Source organism: Drosophila sulfurigaster, chromosome 3 (assembly GCF_023558435.1).
Source record: "Drosophila sulfurigaster albostrigata strain 15112-1811.04 chromosome 3, ASM2355843v2, whole genome shotgun sequence".
NCBI lineage: Eukaryota > Metazoa > Arthropoda > Insecta > Diptera > Drosophilidae > Drosophila > Drosophila sulfurigaster.
The window spans coordinates 36823047-36840168 of NC_084883.1; the positions used below are offsets into that span (position 1 = coordinate 36823047).

Consider the following 17122-nt stretch of genomic DNA (forward strand, 5'->3'; position numbering starts at 1 on the left):
TTTAGTGAAGTTTTGCTTAGCCCCAAAAAAGAAGAACTAAGAAACTTCAACGCCATATGTCAATTTGGTGTAACAACTCGTTCAGTAGGATGATATTCGACACACTTAAGACCTTGGCCAGCAGCAGCAGCAAGGGACTTTCCACATTTCACATTTCCCCACTCAATTTGAGAGACGCCACACTGATTTCAAGCGGGGAGCAAGGAGCGTGGAGAGGGGACAACAACAACAATTGAGGGTAACAAAAAGTAGAAAAAGTTTTTAACAACTTGGCTTGACTTCGGTCAGCCGTTGAAGTTTTCTAATCTGTTTCTTGTACGAGCTTCGATATGAACACGCTTTCTCTCCCTCTCCCCATCGCTCTCTCTCTCTCTCTCCCAAACACTTTTTAGGTTCGAATTTCCTTTTGCTGATTTTTAAACGGCCCTGGACATTGATCTGTTATTTGTTCATGTTGTTGTTGCTGTGCCGCCAAGTGTTTATTTTCCCAGTGCTCTGGGATAGGCAGCACTGGCCTTAAGGTTTGTTTATTTATCGGATACAATGGGCGGGGTCTCTGAAATCAACTTGTATAGAAAGTCAATAAAACTGTTTGACAACTCACTGACTGCCAGGCTGTTGAGTGTGCCAGTGTGTGTGTGCCAGTGTGTGTGAGGAGCCTTTTGGGCACATTAAATTTACAATTTATGGCTGACAATCGAAGGCAAGTTTTATATGTATTTATAGCCCATATTTGGCGGAAAATGTGTGTGTAGAGAACGAATTCTTATCGCATCAGGCTTATGGCGAAAGCGTGAAAGATTTGCTAAACTAAATACATAACTTATCATAAATATTTAAGTAACTATAATTTATGCAATCTTAGTGAAGTAAATATTAATGGGAAAATAAACATGTAAGAAAGCTACAATCGAGTATGTGAGATGAACTATATTTAATCAAAAATATAAAATTAATATACCGAAGAATTACCAAAAATACTAAAGCTTAAAAATTATATTTTTTTTTTGTAAAACATACCAAGAGTAATAAAATTAAAAAATTATTACGATTAATCAAATTAATATATCCAAAAATTGTTAAAACTTAAAAATATATCGAATTGATTTACAAAAAAAAAATAAAATAAATCACATCAATAGACCGAAAAAAATACTAAAGTTTGAAAATTATATCAAATTAATAACTAATTAATAACAAAAATATTAAAACTCAAAAATACCCAACTACTGAAATTCAAAATTATATGTTATTAATAAGCCAACAAATACTAAAATTAAAAAATACACATATAGTTAATATGCCGGAAAAATAATAAAATCATAACGTCTGTACCAAAAATCGCTTGCAAGAAATAAAAATAATTATTGCTCTGCCTATCTGAGTTCCAGTGTTTCATACCGACAGACTGTCAGACAGACAGACACATGGACCTTTGACGCTATGTGTAGTGCTTATAAAAATAGATTTTAAGTAGCATTTAATTAAAATGCTCTCTTTAAAAATTACTCATAAACTAAATTAACAAAATAAGTATAAGACTTTGTAGAATATATTAAAAAAGAATATACAAAATATTGCAAAACATTTAGTCCCCAACCACTGGCAACAAGTAGGTCATAATTCCAGCCACAAAAAAAGAAAAAGAAATTCAATCAAGAAATTGCATTTGTAAAACAATTGCAATACATCAGCGGCGATATGAATATATCATGGCTTAAAGGATTCAATTGATACGTAATGCAGTAACCGTGTATTTCTCATTTTGCTGAGCTCATTCCCATCCACATCTTCCAGCCCACTGCATTTCGATTCAAAGCCAATGCAAATCATTAAAGTTATTTTCTCTACATAATTATGGCATTGTATTGACGATGATGATGATGATGATGATATGGCTGCGACATAAAAGACCAAAAGGAAAATGCAAAAAAAAAGAAATGTTGTTAAAAATGGCAATTAACTGCATACAGTACAGCGGCAGATAGATACACTGGGCGTATGCGTAATTTATCATATTTTTACGCGTACTTTTATTTCGATTTTCCGCATGCAGTTTATTTGTCTTCATAGCCCCCGGTTTTCCCCCGTTTTGTGTGTGTTCAGTTTATCGTTTATACTTCTCTCTTTTTTTATACCCGCTACCCATAGGGTAGAAGGGTATTATAACTTTGTGCCGGCAGGAAATGTATGTAACAGGTAGAAGGAGGCATCTCCGACCCTATAAAGTATATATATTCTTGATCAGCGTCAACAGCCGAGACGATATAGCCATGTCCGTCTGTCCGTCTGTCCGTCTGTCCGTCTGTCCGTCCGTCCGTCCGTCCGTATGAACACCTAGATCTCAGAGACTATAAGAGATAGAGCTATAATTTTTTTTCGACAGCATTTGTTATGTTTGCACGCAGATCAAGTTTGTTTCAAATTTTTGCCACGCCCACTTCCGCCCCGCAAATCAAAAAATCGAATAACAAGTGTAATTTTAAAGCTAGAGCTACGAATTTTGGTATATACAATAACTACTGTAATAGTTATGATTCCTGAAAATTTGGTTGCGATCAGATAAAAATTGTGGAAGTTATTAAGGAAATACTTTTGTATGGGAAAAACGCCTACTTACTAGGGGTCTGAGTTGCTTTGGCCGACAATCTGGCACATTGTGCCGTCTATGGTATACTTTGAATGGTGTACTATATCGATATACCAAATATACCATTTGGTATATTTTTAGTATTTTTTTAGTATTTTCGGTATATTTTGAAAATGATACCGCAATATTTTGCCTTTATTAAAAATGGGTAGCGGGTATCTCACAGTCGAGCACACTCGACTGTAACTTTCTTACTTGTTTTATTTTGTGTTTCTACTTAAAATTCGATTTATAACAATTTGCGGTAAATAAACTCACGTTGTACTATAAATTGCTGCATATTTTTGAGAGTTGGCCACGTGTCATCAGCAAATATCTTTGCATGTAATTTGCACAATCGTTGCGTTTAAACTGCATTATAGTTCGACTATTGTTGTTGTTATGCTTTACACTGAAGATTCATTACCACTCTATATAATCTATATACCCTATGTATTTATATTACTAAAAAGCATACTCGATTTTTTGTAGAAGAGAGAAAAGAAAATCTTGAAACCAGATAAATAAATCGCTCAGTTTCCAAGACAAATAAATAATAATTGCGAAAGATTTGTATTTAAAGCACAAATATCAGTTAATCCGTTCTTTAATTAAATGTTCTTATTTATTTTGTTTGATTTTTTCACTCCCTTAGAATTCTTTTGTATAGAACAATTATTCAGTTCGACCTATATTTATTTCAAATTAGAAAGATTTATAATAATAATTTTATATAACAATCATAAAAAACTTATTTTAATGTTTTAAATTCATTGTTAGTTCTTAAAAATTATGATAAAAGTCATATTTTTACTCAGTTTCACATAAATTTTTTTTAAATCAAAATATATCATATAATAAATATATTTTAATTCGTTCAACTTTTTTTTATCCATTCACTCTATGAAATTATTTTTTACTGATTAAATTTATTTTCATATTTTCATTCAGTTCAATATAAACTTATGTGAAACCAAAAGTTTCTTATTATATAGCAATTATAATAAGTATTTCATGTATTTTGTTTCTATCTTTTTTGCCTAATTTTTTTTATTATTTAACTAATTATTACATTATTATTCTGAAGTGGTTTACGTTTAATTCATTTCATTAATCAACTATAAATAACAGTATTTTTTGTACAGGGTATTTTCAAACCAAGCAATTTAATGTATCCCCTCCTTAGCTTGCAGTTGTTGTTGTTATTGTGTGTCATGCTTCCATATAATTAATGCATAAATTATGCATACAAAGCGATTGCAAAAAAATAAAACAAATGAACGCGTTGCGGGTTGAGAGTTCAGCGGGTTGAGCGATGAATCGGGGGCATGTGGGGCAAGGAGTCAAAGTGTTGCCTGTTGTGTTTTTCTTATGCCTTGTAAATACTCGTAAAACTCGTAAAACTTAACATGGCCATTTAACCGTAGGCGCTTTTAATACGATAATGACAATATTTCACAAAGGACTCGAACAAAAGGATTCGGGAAACGGGACAAGCAGCTATCGGGAAACCGAGAAGTGGCGACTGGGAGCAAAGTTCAAGCCGTCGATTGGCTGAGCGACGACTTTAACGATACTTATGTGGCTCGGTATAATGGAAACATTTACCCAATTGACTGTAAAGAGAGAACAGCAAATTGGCAGCTTTAAATAATTAAAAATAAAATGCTTAATACGAAAATAATATAAATATTTAATGTACTTCTTTTTATGGTGTAATTCTTAACACGTTTCACCAATGAATATGATAATAATTTTGAATCCCAATCCTTTTAAAAATGTACAAAGTGTTAGTAAAAACTAATCTGAGGGAAACTACTGAGCAATAAACTGGCCACAAGCAAAAGGAAAGCCAAAAAAAATAAAAATAAAAACGTTGCAAGTTCAGTGCAGGGGTTTGGAAATGGAAAACCATTTAGCCAATTTAAATGTTGTTCGAACAAGCTTAAGAAAGAAGACGACAACAACAACAGCGACAACGACAAGAGAAAAAGTGTAATAGACAAACCGAAAAATCAACAAGAAATGGCAACAGAGAAAGAAGGGAGAGAGAGGGAGAGAGATAGAGCAGTTACTAGTAGATAAACTTGCGATGCGGAGAAAAGAAAAACTAAAGCAGCAAATTGCATGCAACAGCACGGCAAAGGACCACACATACATACATACATATACGACTGCAGGCAAGTCCATCAGTAGTTCCCCTCTTCAGCCCCCCCTCTTCGTACGCTCCTTAACATCCACACTTCACTTAATTAGATTGCGCTTTGGGTGCATGTTTACTCTTGCAACAACAAGACGAACTAGCGTCGACACAAATGAGCGAACAACCAAGATGCATGCACTCGAAGAGCATAAAAAAAATGATATATACAAGTATATTTTTATAAAGAGAGCGAACAAGATTCTCGCACTAATAAAACACATTTCGCCAGCGAAAGTGAAGACACACACAACGAGAAATGTGGCACATTTAAAAAGTAGTTCGAGTCTCCCCAGATGCCACAGCCAGGCAGGCAACTTTGCCACCAAATGCAGTGCAAGCATTCGTACTTGCTTGCAACTGGAACGCCTCTAATAACACAATAATAACAAAGGCGTTATTATTTCCCCAAAGTCAGTTTCCTTCTGCAGTTTTGCGGCTGCTGAAGTAACCAGATTTTTTGCATCGAATCAAATCGGGAATTTTCTATACTCTAACCTAAAGAAGATTTGAATGTCTAAAGATCTATTCATATCTAATAAATGAAGAATATGCTATTCATAATAATAAATATTGATTGTATTTTAATTTGAGATATCAATTATCATACAGTTACCATTTAATTTTAACTTTTTGACTTATTTTTTTTTATGTCACTTACCTTAATACGTTTAAATTAAATTTAAATTTGGCATGCACATCAATATATTAATACTTAGTATCATTCAAGTAATTAAATTCATCATTTTTCAATTCTATTTTTCATTACTGTAATATAATTGCTTTGTTTTTAGGTGCTGATAAATCTTATTGATATTGAACTGTTTAAAAGAACTATCTTAAGAATACAGTTTTGCATCTCATTTCGATACCTACTATTAATACTATTAATTACTAGAAGCAATTTTTATTGTCATCAATCCTAATTTTCAAGTCCATCCAATATATAAAAGAAGGACTCTTCGAGAGGCTGTTAATTAATACAATTTAGTAGTTTTGCTGTATCTTAAAAAAAGTTCTTTAGGTTTAGATAAATGAGTTCAGTTTCTTGCACACATTTATTGAATTTCATAAGGTTTTTTAAGATTAAATTTTCTAGTAAATGATGGTTAAATAATATTATACTTTGCCATTTTTAGTATAATTTAAATGAACATGGAAACTCCATATTATAAGTAGCCCTAGTTAATTTATTAAAATATAAAGTAATAGTTGGAAGTGTTAGAAATTGGCAAATTCATATGTATTCAATATATAAATATCGATTAATGATTTATCTGAACTGAAGTTAATGCTATGATGTGACAGCGAGTGGAGTGAAATATAGATAAACTTATCAAATTAAAGTCTCAAAGTGTTTAATTATGTATTTTGCTTGTCTGGTGTTATACTTAAATGTATTATTATCTGTTTCATAAATAATTTTAACTGTACAAAATTTCTTTTACAATTTTTTTATTAACATTTCCATTTTCCATTTTACTTTTAACTTTCTATTATTTTTCTCATTCTTTGATCATTTGCACAAAGTTGGTGTAAAAGTTAAGCAATCCATTTAACTATTTCTCGTAGTTGACGCAAAATCAAGTCGAAATTCTTTTGCTAGTTTTCGGTGCTGCTGATGCTCTCGAGGAAAGGCAGTGATGATAGCACATGTTGCCGCTGTTCTCTCCATGTTCTTGTTGCTCTGTCCCCGCGGGCAACTTGCCTTGATTATGACAGTTGGTTTACATCTGACAACAACAACAACAACAAGAGTAACAAGAAAAACCAACGTACAACTGCAACAAGAATGTTTGAAAACTAACCCATTGTAACGGCTGGCAAACTGATAGCTTGTGTGTGTGTGTTGGTGTGCGTGTGTATGTTTGTGTGTGTGGATGTGTTGGTGTGTGTTTGACTTGGTCAATGTTATAATTTGCCACATGTCTTTCGACTTTAACAAGGACATTTCTTGGGGATTTCGCAAGATATCGCAAAGAGCGCAGCTCAGCTCAGTTCTTGCCTGATTGCTGTTTGTTTAAACTAACCATTTGGTTTGCCATTTAAATGTGAATAGACCCCAAACCTTCCCTCCCCCTTCCCCTTGGCCCTACATCCACTTCTTGGCATGTTCTCGTGTAATTACTTGTCCAGTTCCGGGCTGCGAGGGGTCGAGGTCGACCACGTTGGCTCTGCTCTCTGCCTCCCAAAACTGGTCCCGATTGTTGAGTGATAAGTGCTGCCTGCCGTTGCAATTGCAGCTGTCAGTTGTCCAGCGGGAGGGGTGGAGGAGGAGTGAGGAGTGAGCGTTGGCGGCTTGTGGCACTTGCAACATGGCTGCACGCGCTGGCTAACTAACTCGCGTCCAAGGTTCGCTAGCGTTGTCTAGTTGAAATACCCTGTATACTATTATCTTGTGGGGGAGTTTCAGTTAAATAAGTTAAATAAATGTGAATTGCATAGCAAGAATATTAAACAAGTAAGAAATCTACAGTCGAGTGTGCTCGACTGTGAGATACCCGCCACCCGTTTTGAATAATAACAAAACAGCGCAGCATTATTCTTAAAATATACCGAATGAATATACTAAAAATACTGAAAATATACAAAAGACTATTTTTGGTATATTGAAACAGTACTACTTTTAAACTGGTTTGATTGCGATCATATAAAAAACGTCGTAAATATTAAAGAAAAACTTTTTTATGAGGAAAAGGTCTACTGAAGTGGTGTCTTAGTTGCTTTGGCTGACAATCTGGTACATTTTACACTCTATGGTATATTTTATATGAACCCTTAATATCCGTCGGTATATTCTAAGTATTTTTGTGGTATACAAATTTGGTACATTTTAAAATTAATACCTCAATATTGTGTTTTTATTTAAAATGGGTATCTCAAAATCGAGCACACTTTCTTACTTGATTATTTTATATTTAGTACTTTGGATACTCTTAAATTTGTCAAATTTGTTATTAAAGTTTTCTCAATGCAAAAATTTCAGCATGTTAATTTTTTATTGAAATAATATAATATATAATATATTTGTGACACTCAGTATACAAATTTTATTTCAATTTGGACATACCTTAAAATTTGCTAAGTTTGCCCTTAACTTTAGGTTATTTTTAAATTTTTTTTCATTCTTACATGTATTAGTAAATTAATTATCAGCTGATATGAAAAAAAAAAATAAACTATTAAAACAATGTATTGGATAAGTGAACAAAATCATTTCAATAGAAAAACTGCTTGTCAGAGTTAATGAGGTAAATAATAAATATTTTATAACATTAAATATCGAAACTTTAAATACTTTTGCGGTTTTAATTGTGATGAATCGACAACACCTCAACTCCAAGAGTAGTTAAGGATTAGTTTTCTAAGTATTAAACAGTAGTTAATTAAACTTGATGGGATACAGTTTATAAAACTGCAATAAATATGGTTGTTAATCGCATTATTGGACTATTTAGAATATTAAAGTTTTGCTTTATCAATTATAATGAGACATGGGTAACCGGAATTTTCTTTATGAGTGATGATAAGAATAAAATTGTAGAAAAGAAAAAAGAAATGAATAAAACTAGAACATCAAAAGCTAATACTTAACAAAAACGACACAATACCAAAATACAAATGCGATAAACTGATATCAAAAAGCTCAAATATAAAATGATTCATAAAAGCACATAAAAATGTATCGTTTCTCTTTAAATAATTTCATAGAATTAACAGAGTTCGTCGACCACAGTCATGATTGCGGATCAGTTATATAGTATTTATCGCGTTGCTCGATTTTTCGTGTTATTAATACTAACTTCATTTAATTATTTTATGCCAACTTGGACGCAGTGGCAAAAAATCGAACACAAATACCACTGTATGCGTCATAAAATGAATACAAAACAAATGAGAAGACATTCTCTTAAAGCAAAATAAATATCTAAAAATCAAAAACACAACTTTAAAGACAAAGAAACTGAAAGTTTTTTATATAAACACATATAATCGTGAACCAAATAAAATGTATTAAGCCACAAATTGTATATTTAATATAATTAAATTAAAAAATTCGTATGCAACAAAAGAGAAAATAAAAAAATTTATATAATACTATAAAAATATGTGAATTTTGTATTTTTATTAATTTAAAATATTATTAAATGCCTTATCTTCAGACCACAAGATTTAAATGCAACTTGTATTTAGATAATTCATACAATACAAAATACAGTTTTTTGGATATATAATATTCTTAGATAAATTTACTATAGTTGAAATAAAATAACATCCATTTATTTAAAGTAATTGTAGATCTTTTCTATGTAATTCAAATCATTTCATGTTAAAATTAGTTTACTTAATTTATTTGCTGGGTATGTTGCAGTCGTGCAATTTTAAAGAAATGCATCCCAACTTGTTGTTAGAGTGTGTTTTTTGTTTGTTTCGTGAGCTGGCCCAAATGTTGCTGTAAATTGTTAATTAAATTTTTCTGTTCTCATTCTGCAACGGACGTGTGGGAAACTGTGCGCCAAAAAAAAAAGAGGAATACCAACAATGCCCTGGCCATGGGGTCAAAGTTGAAGCTGCTGCTGTTCCTTTTTTTTGTGTTAGTGTTTGTTTTTAGGTAAGCCAAGCTGAGTAATTAACAACAAATGGAACTTTTTCATGGCAGACAAAGAGAAAGGGAGATTAATAGAAGCAGAAAGAGAGAGAGAGAGAGAGAGAGAGAGAGGGCGAACTCAGTGGTGAGATAAGCAACACATGTGGAAAGACTTCATTTACAAAACCCGCGTATGCATGTGTGGCAGGCCCTAAAAACCGCGTGGCACTCTCGGTCGAAGCCTCATATTATCAGTCCAGTCCACAGCCAATGGCCAGCAAAGTCAGCAACAACAGCAACAGCAACAACAACTTGTAGCAATTACAACAATCAACATTGCGGCACGATAAGCGATATAGCTGCAATAGCAATCGAGCTGAAGGCAAGCCCAAGTGCTGGCCTACACTAAACCGCGATTACAAACACAGCCCAACACAACACAACACCAAGTGCTCGGCTAACAACAACAACTCAAACAACAACAATTGCTTCAACGACCGCAATGGGCAATAAACTGAGCTGAGAGAGAGAGAGCGGAGCAACAAAACGTTTTTGATTGGTGGCTGTCGTTAGGGTAAACTAATGAATACAAGTATCTCATAGATACACTTCACACACACACACACACACAGTGCATGCGTGTTTGTGTGGCTTAAGTGCCGACTGCCGACTGCCAACTGACTCACATTTTCTTGTTTATTAATTTAAAAATGCAACCGCCAGCGAAAAGCATTTGGCAACACATGCAATCAAGCGACAGCAGCAACATCAACAGCAACAGCAACAGCAGCAAATGTGGCAGCTACAACAACAGCGACAACAACAACAACTATAGCGGATTCTTAGCAACATCTGATCAAAGTTAAGAATTCTACAAATATGCGGGCTGCGTGTCCGCAATACACACACACACACCCATACAAACATAAGTCATGTAAGAGTGCGCTCACATAATGAGCGTGTGCAAATGGTTGTTGTCTTGGCTAAGCAATCTAACTAATCGAAGCTTAGCGACAAACCGAAGTTTCAAGTATTCTTTTTTGAGTCTACTTACTAAATTTTCATTTATTATATATTTTAGCATATGTATGTACATAGAGAATTAAAAAATATCACATTAAATAAACATTATTTTTTCTTTTTTGCATTTAAATTCAAGTACTTTTAATTGTATATTTTATTTTATTATATTTATTGAAAATAGTCAAGCAATCTTCAAGATTTTTATATTAATATTTAAAAATACAGAAGAAATGTAAAGAAGTTCTTATTTAATATGCAGCGAACAACACCAAGCATAAGAAATTTATTAATATTAGAATTCTACTACTTACAAAAATCATAAAATTTATTTTCTTCTTAAGCTGTTTCATTCTAAAAATAATTTTCAAGCAATTTTGTTCTAAGTTTTATAAAATTACAAAATTTACAGTTTAGTAAAATAATAATAATAAAATAATCAGTTGTCATTTGTTATATTTATTATCATGCTAGTAAGTATAATTTATAGTTATGTGCAGAAGTTTGTCTTTACTTTTAAACCGTTTGATATTGAAAAGAATTTCCAATACAGTTTGGTCAGTCTTCGGTTAATTATATATGTATATAACATTTCCGTACTATTATTTTATAAAGGACTATTATTACTATCATATCCCATATATAGAATTTATTTTTTGTCCATACTATTATATTCATTCATTTAGACGGGAGTTGAACAGAAGACATTAAAAAAATAACTAGTTAGGATTTAATGATAAAGTAATTTCATATATGTTCTATTATTATCTTTACATTATAAATATATTTATGATCAAAGACCAAAATAGAAACAGAATAGATCTACTGCCAAGTGATACATGAGAATGATCGTTGTTAAGATCTGTTAACAAAGATTGCGCCATGCAAATGACCAACAACTGAGAATCATATATTTAAATTGAAAAAACGGACAATGGAAATGAAAATGAAGGAAGGTGACAAGTCGAGCCCAGTTCTCGAACAGAACAGAAGAACAGCACGCATTCATTAACATTTTCATTTGTCGCTCTCTTTCTCAGTGCTCTTGGTTCTGGTTACTTATGAGTGTACTCACACACGCTCTGGAAGTGTTCAATGGGTATTACGAATGCCTCAAAATGTCTCGTTACGAATCGTCAAGCACATGGCCAACTTTTGTGAAACTGCGACGACATTTGTTGTCGCTGTCGCTGTTCTTGTTGTTCGAGGTTTATGGACACGTCGCAGTCGTCTTTAGGTTCTTAACGATATGCGACAATTTTTGACCCCAAGCGACCAAAATACAGCAAAAGAGGGAAAGATAGAGAGAGAAAAAGAGAGAGACGGCGATAGAGAGTGAAACTCGCACACAGCTGCAGACATTACGCCATGAAATTTATTTGGATTGGGGTTGGGTCAAAATTTAAATATTTCAGCGCCAACAACAGCAACAACAACAACAACAACAGCAACGATAACAACAGCGACAACGTCAACTGATTTTTCGCGTTTCGGGCTCGTTTTGCTTGATTGCTCGATCGCTTTGCTCTATCGTTTTACTTGAATCTTCTGCTTTGGGCAAATACAAAAATATTGGTTGGAAATTATTTTGAACTTGGTCTTCATGGGTCGCCCATCGCCCATTCCCCATCCCCTCTCCCTCTTCCTCTCTCTATCTCTGTTGACACACACACACACACACAACATTCCCCATTTAAGTGTATAAATTTTTATTGCCTGATTGAATTGAGTTCGAGTTGAGTTGGGTTGGTTTTGGGTTGGGTTGGGTCTTGTTCGACTCGACTTGGCTTGGCTTGTGTCTTCTGCTGGCTTCAATTAGGGTTCGCTTTTTCGGGCTTATCGCATCCATAGAAAACGGGTAACAAACCGACAAATGCGACAACAGAAACGGCAACAGTTACCGATCACTACATACTCGTAGAAGTCGACCCCCTTTTTGCTTACTTTGTCCCCTTCACACATTGGTTTCTTCATCCTGCCATCTATGCGACTCGCTTCTGACCTGTGTCAATATTTATTGGCTTTATTTACAGCCAGAGCCCACTTTTCGGTATTTGCATTGAATTTGTGATTAATTTGCCCCGATAAGCCCAAACAAATCAAATTGTTATGTGACAGCAAGCCAACGCAGGCATTTCCGATCATTTCAACTAAAACTGAATCGTCTCTATTGCTCTGGCTTCTTCTTATTTCAGTTCTGAGTAATTTTCCATATTTTAAATAGATTTCGATAATTCGCAAATATAAATAACAATCCAAACTATATTGCATATAAGATATAATACAATATAATTTATTTATTTTTACTCAGATAGTTCAAAAGCAAGATGCACAATCTTAAGCTTAGGTTGAGTATCATCTTATATTATTATATTTACTCAGTGAACAATTTCTTACATATTTATACCCGCTACCAAGAGGGTAGAAGGGTATTATATCTTTGCGCCAGCAGGAGTTACTGTATGTAACAGTATATATATTCTTGATCAGCATCAACATGTTCGTCTGTCTGTCTGTCCGTCTGTCCGTATGAAACACTGGATTTCAGAGACTATAAGAGATATGTTAGAGCTTTAATTTTTCAACAGCATTTGTTATCTTTGAACGCAGTTCAAGTTTGTCTCAAATTTCTGACACGCCCACAACCGCCCCAGAATTTGACAAAACTTCGAAAACAGGCGTAGTTGTAAAGCTAGAATCGCAAATTTTGGTATATACAATAATAACTATTATCTACATATATCTATACAATTTTGTTGCGATCGAAGTTATTAAAGAAATACTTTTGTATTGTCCAAAACGCCTGCTTACTAGGGGTCTTAGTTGTTTTGGTTGACAATCTAGTATATTTCGCACTCTATGGTATATTTTGAATGCGGTACTATATCGATATATCAAATATAGTATTTGGTATATTTTTAGTATTTATGGCATATTATTTTGGAATATTTTGATAATAATACCGAAATATTTTGCTTTTACTCAAAATGGATAGCAGATATCTCACAGTCGAGTGTGTTCGACTTGTTTTATTTTAGAAAAAAAGGGTTGCAAAATTTCTAATAATCAGCAATATTCTATTTTCTATTTTTTCTATTTCTATCTTATTAGATTTAAAGATTTAAAAAAACGAACAAGGTGATTTATTATTTTTTCAACCTTTGATAGACACTACGTCTAGCACTTGAAACGCAATTATAATACAATTTAGCAGAGTATTTGATAACGTTTGGTACTGATAAGAGGCTCAAAATTGTTTCAAGTTGAATTTTTCAAAGTAAACAACTTAGTTTTGTTTTAAATCCGATTCTAGACGGTGAATATTCGAAAAATTGCAATGAAGATCGTATTAAAAGTGCTTCTAATCTATTTACTACTTCAAATCGGAAACACTCAGGTCTGTCGAAGTATACAATAATTGAAAATTGTATTTTCTAAGAAATTACAGTCTTTATAGACATGCCTGGAGTCGAAAAAATTGGATGAAACTTGCGGCAGTTATTGTTTTAAAGTTGTAAAACAGCTTCTAGAACACACAAACTCATTGCAGAAGCAAGTCAATGGCCAAGAGTCCGAACTAAAAATGGAAACACTTGAGAGATTTGCAAATCTGGAGCAACAGTTGAGGTCATTAAAGGAGGATATAGAAAAGCCTAAGCAGAATTTAAATGAAGAAACGGTAAAAGAGTTTCAGAAACTCTATGAGAAAATTGGATCGAAATACTATTATATTGAAAGACAACACAAGATCAATTGGTTTGCCGCTGTTCACAAATGCCATGAGCATGGCAGTCACTTGGCCAGTATACAGAACCAGCAAGAATTTAACGCATTGGGACCGAAACTAATGGGAGACCATTATTGGATAGATATCAATGATCTGGGCCATAAAGGAGTATATCGTTCGCATACAACTGGTCAAGCAACTCCCTTTTTTTAATTGGTATAATGGAGAACCGAATAATAACGGAGACGAACGCTGTGTTGCCTTGGAGGAAAGAGGCCAACCAACAGTACAAATGAATGATCAGGATTGTACAGCGTTGAATTTATTTGTTTGCGAATTGTTTGAAAAGTAAAAAATTGTAAACAAAAATAAATTTTTATATTTTTTTTTCTGAATATACATACTCTTCGGAGAGTAAATAATGCAGATTCGACACATTGTCACTGCGCAGCAGTGCGTGCGTCTCGGCACATTGACGCTGCGTAGTTGTAGGTGCACTTTGGCATTTTGGCACTGCGTAGTTGCTTGTGCGTTTCGGCACATTGGCACTGCGTAATTAAGAGTGTGCATGTTAGATTGCATCATTCTTTATTTGCGCTTTGTTGGTTGTCCGCATTTTGTCGCTTTGCCAAGTACAGTTATTGCGGGGCGACAGCGTCGAGACGCTGTCGCTGAGTGTGGTTCGATGGCTATGGCGTAGGCACTGCCTACTAGGCAGTAAAAGGATCGAGCGGTCAGTGTGCTCGTGCAATCGCCTGTGAGAGCATCGAAACTCGCTTCGCGATAATAAATAAACAGACTTCGGTAGAACAGACTCCGACATACTTAGATATAATTTCTAGTAAACTTTCATTGCGTTTGACTGATAAGATGTGCAAGTCGCTGCAATGCTTGGAAAATATTAATGCATGTAACATACAAGTTTCAGTTTTGTGTTGAACCCGAGACTAATCGGGTGAATATTTAGAAATTGCCATGAAGTCAATTTTAATAGGACTGATAATTTCTGCGCTTCTTGAAATAGGAACCTCTCAGGTTTGTTGAAATATCTTGTGATTTTATAATCAAATTTCATAATAAAACCCAATCCGAACAGACATGCCAGAAATCGAATGAGATGGATGAAACTTGCGGCAGATATTGTTACACAATTGTTAAACAGCTTCTAGACCACACAAAGTCATTGGAGAAGCAAGTTAATGTCCAGGAGTCTGAGTTAAATAAGGCATTGCTTGAGAAGTTTGAAAATATAGAACAGCAGTTGAGAACATTGCAGGAGGACTTAACGGAAGTCAAGAAGAAATCCTTACAGAGAAGAGAATCGGAATTTCGGAGGTTCTATGAGAAAATTGGATCGAAATACTTCTATATTGAAAAGGATAAAAAGATGAATTGGTTTTCAGCGGTCCAAAGGTGCCGTGAACTTGACGGACATTTGATAAACAAAAATTGTTTTTATTTAATTGACACAAAAGTGTATGATTATTATTGGGTAATTCTAACAGAGCTCCCTGCCGTGCCAACTTCCTGCTATTCAAAGGCGCGAACAGGGCAAACTCAAATTACAACTGCTATTGATGACTGTAATAAATTAAATTGGTTTATTTGCGAATTAAATGAAAACTAAAAATTTATTTTTAATAAACAAAGAAAGTAAAAATCACAATGAACAAATTAAAAATGTTTTGAAAATCATTTTGTAACATGTTAACACCCCATTTAAGCGATTTGTTCCATCCAGAAAATTTTAGATTGATTTCCATCACAGATTTGAACTTTAAGCAAAAACAAAATTTGTTTATACATATGTATGTATGTATGCATGTACATATTTAATCTCGCGCAAACGAAAACTTAATCAGCAGTAGAGAGCAAATTCCGCTTGCATGACTTTTAATTTGGCTTGAAAAGAGCGAAGAGAAGAAATGGAAAATGCTCAAGAAGAAGCACAGCAAAAGAAGAAGAGGGTCGCAAAGGCTGCAACGGAAACGACAGCTCCAAGCAACGAGAGTAAACGGGAGAGAGAATCAGAACAATTTTTTTTTTTTTGCCAGAAATGATCATGACAACATTTGTGCGGGCACGTTGTTGTTATAGCAGTAGTAGTTGTTGTTGTTGTTGCCCCCTTGTGGCCTGTATGGAGCACGCGGAGGGCCTGAATATACACACAGAATACATTAATTGACACTTGGCCGGAAATAGTTCATTAGGCATAAATTACATACAGACAAAAGCACTCACTCTCTTGCTCTCTCCCTCGCACGCTTTGCATGCCCGCCTTCGTTTCGTTTTCATTTCATTTCTGTTTTTTTTTTGCCATCGTTGAGTTGTCGATTATATTTACTAGATTTGAGCGGCTTAAATGGCTGGATGCCTGGCAGAGGCATTTCGTTTGTTATCTGCTGAACGTTTCGAACGTTGCAAGACACAAATGTTGGGCATTAACAAGACGCAACAAGCGACGCGATGTCACGCACACAATCACAATCTCTCTCTCTCTCTCATACACACACACTTTGCTGGGCACTCTACAACATGTGTGATCCAAATGTTGAGCTGTTGTTATAAATTTTCACAAGAGGCCGAACCACTGTGCAGCAGCAGCAGCAGCAACGAGAACGAGAAACAAGCCAACAAAGCGCACAAGCGAAATGTAAAGCACAAAAACAAAGCAACAACAAAAACAAGCGAGCTCACAAAATGGGCATATTAATAAATTCAACTAAAACGCAATTGAACGCGACCTCAGCGTCGAAAGCGACAGCGACTGCGGCCGCCAACGCCGTCATCGCCACCACCAAACTGAAGAGAACCTTCGTAAGTTAAGCGGGCTCAAATCTGCTGCGCTCCCCAACCCAGCCCCTCTCTCAATCACACACATACACTCTCACTATTCGTTCCCCTGTTTTGAAATTGCAGACAGCCAAATGCATTTGCAGCAACGAAATGGAAAATGAA

At 34.4% G+C, this 17122-nt stretch overlaps 1 protein-coding gene across 1 annotated transcript; it reads left to right on the forward strand.

The window, feature by feature from the left end:
- The first annotated feature begins 15067 nt into the window (after positions 1 to 15067).
- LOC133844919 (accessory gland protein Acp29AB-like) lies at positions 15068 to 15837 on the forward strand. The gene is made up of 2 exons (XM_062279214.1): positions 15068 to 15199; positions 15261 to 15837. The coding sequence occupies exons 1-2, from the start codon at positions 15140 to 15142 to the stop codon at positions 15789 to 15791; spliced, it is 591 nt and encodes a 196-aa protein (XP_062135198.1). The 5' UTR covers positions 15068 to 15139; the 3' UTR covers positions 15792 to 15837.
- The last annotated feature ends 1285 nt before the right edge of the window (positions 15838 to 17122 follow it).

Bases quoted from the DNA above. Each gene is read 5' to 3' on its own strand.
- LOC133844919 (XM_062279214.1), top strand. From the start codon at position 15,140: ATGAAGTCAATTTTAATAGGACTGATAATTTCTGCGCTTCTTGAAATA. The intron at 15,200-15,260 runs GTTTGTTGAAAT...CAATCCGAACAG, and splicing joins TTGAAATAGGAACCTCTCAG to ACATGCCAGAAATCGAATGA.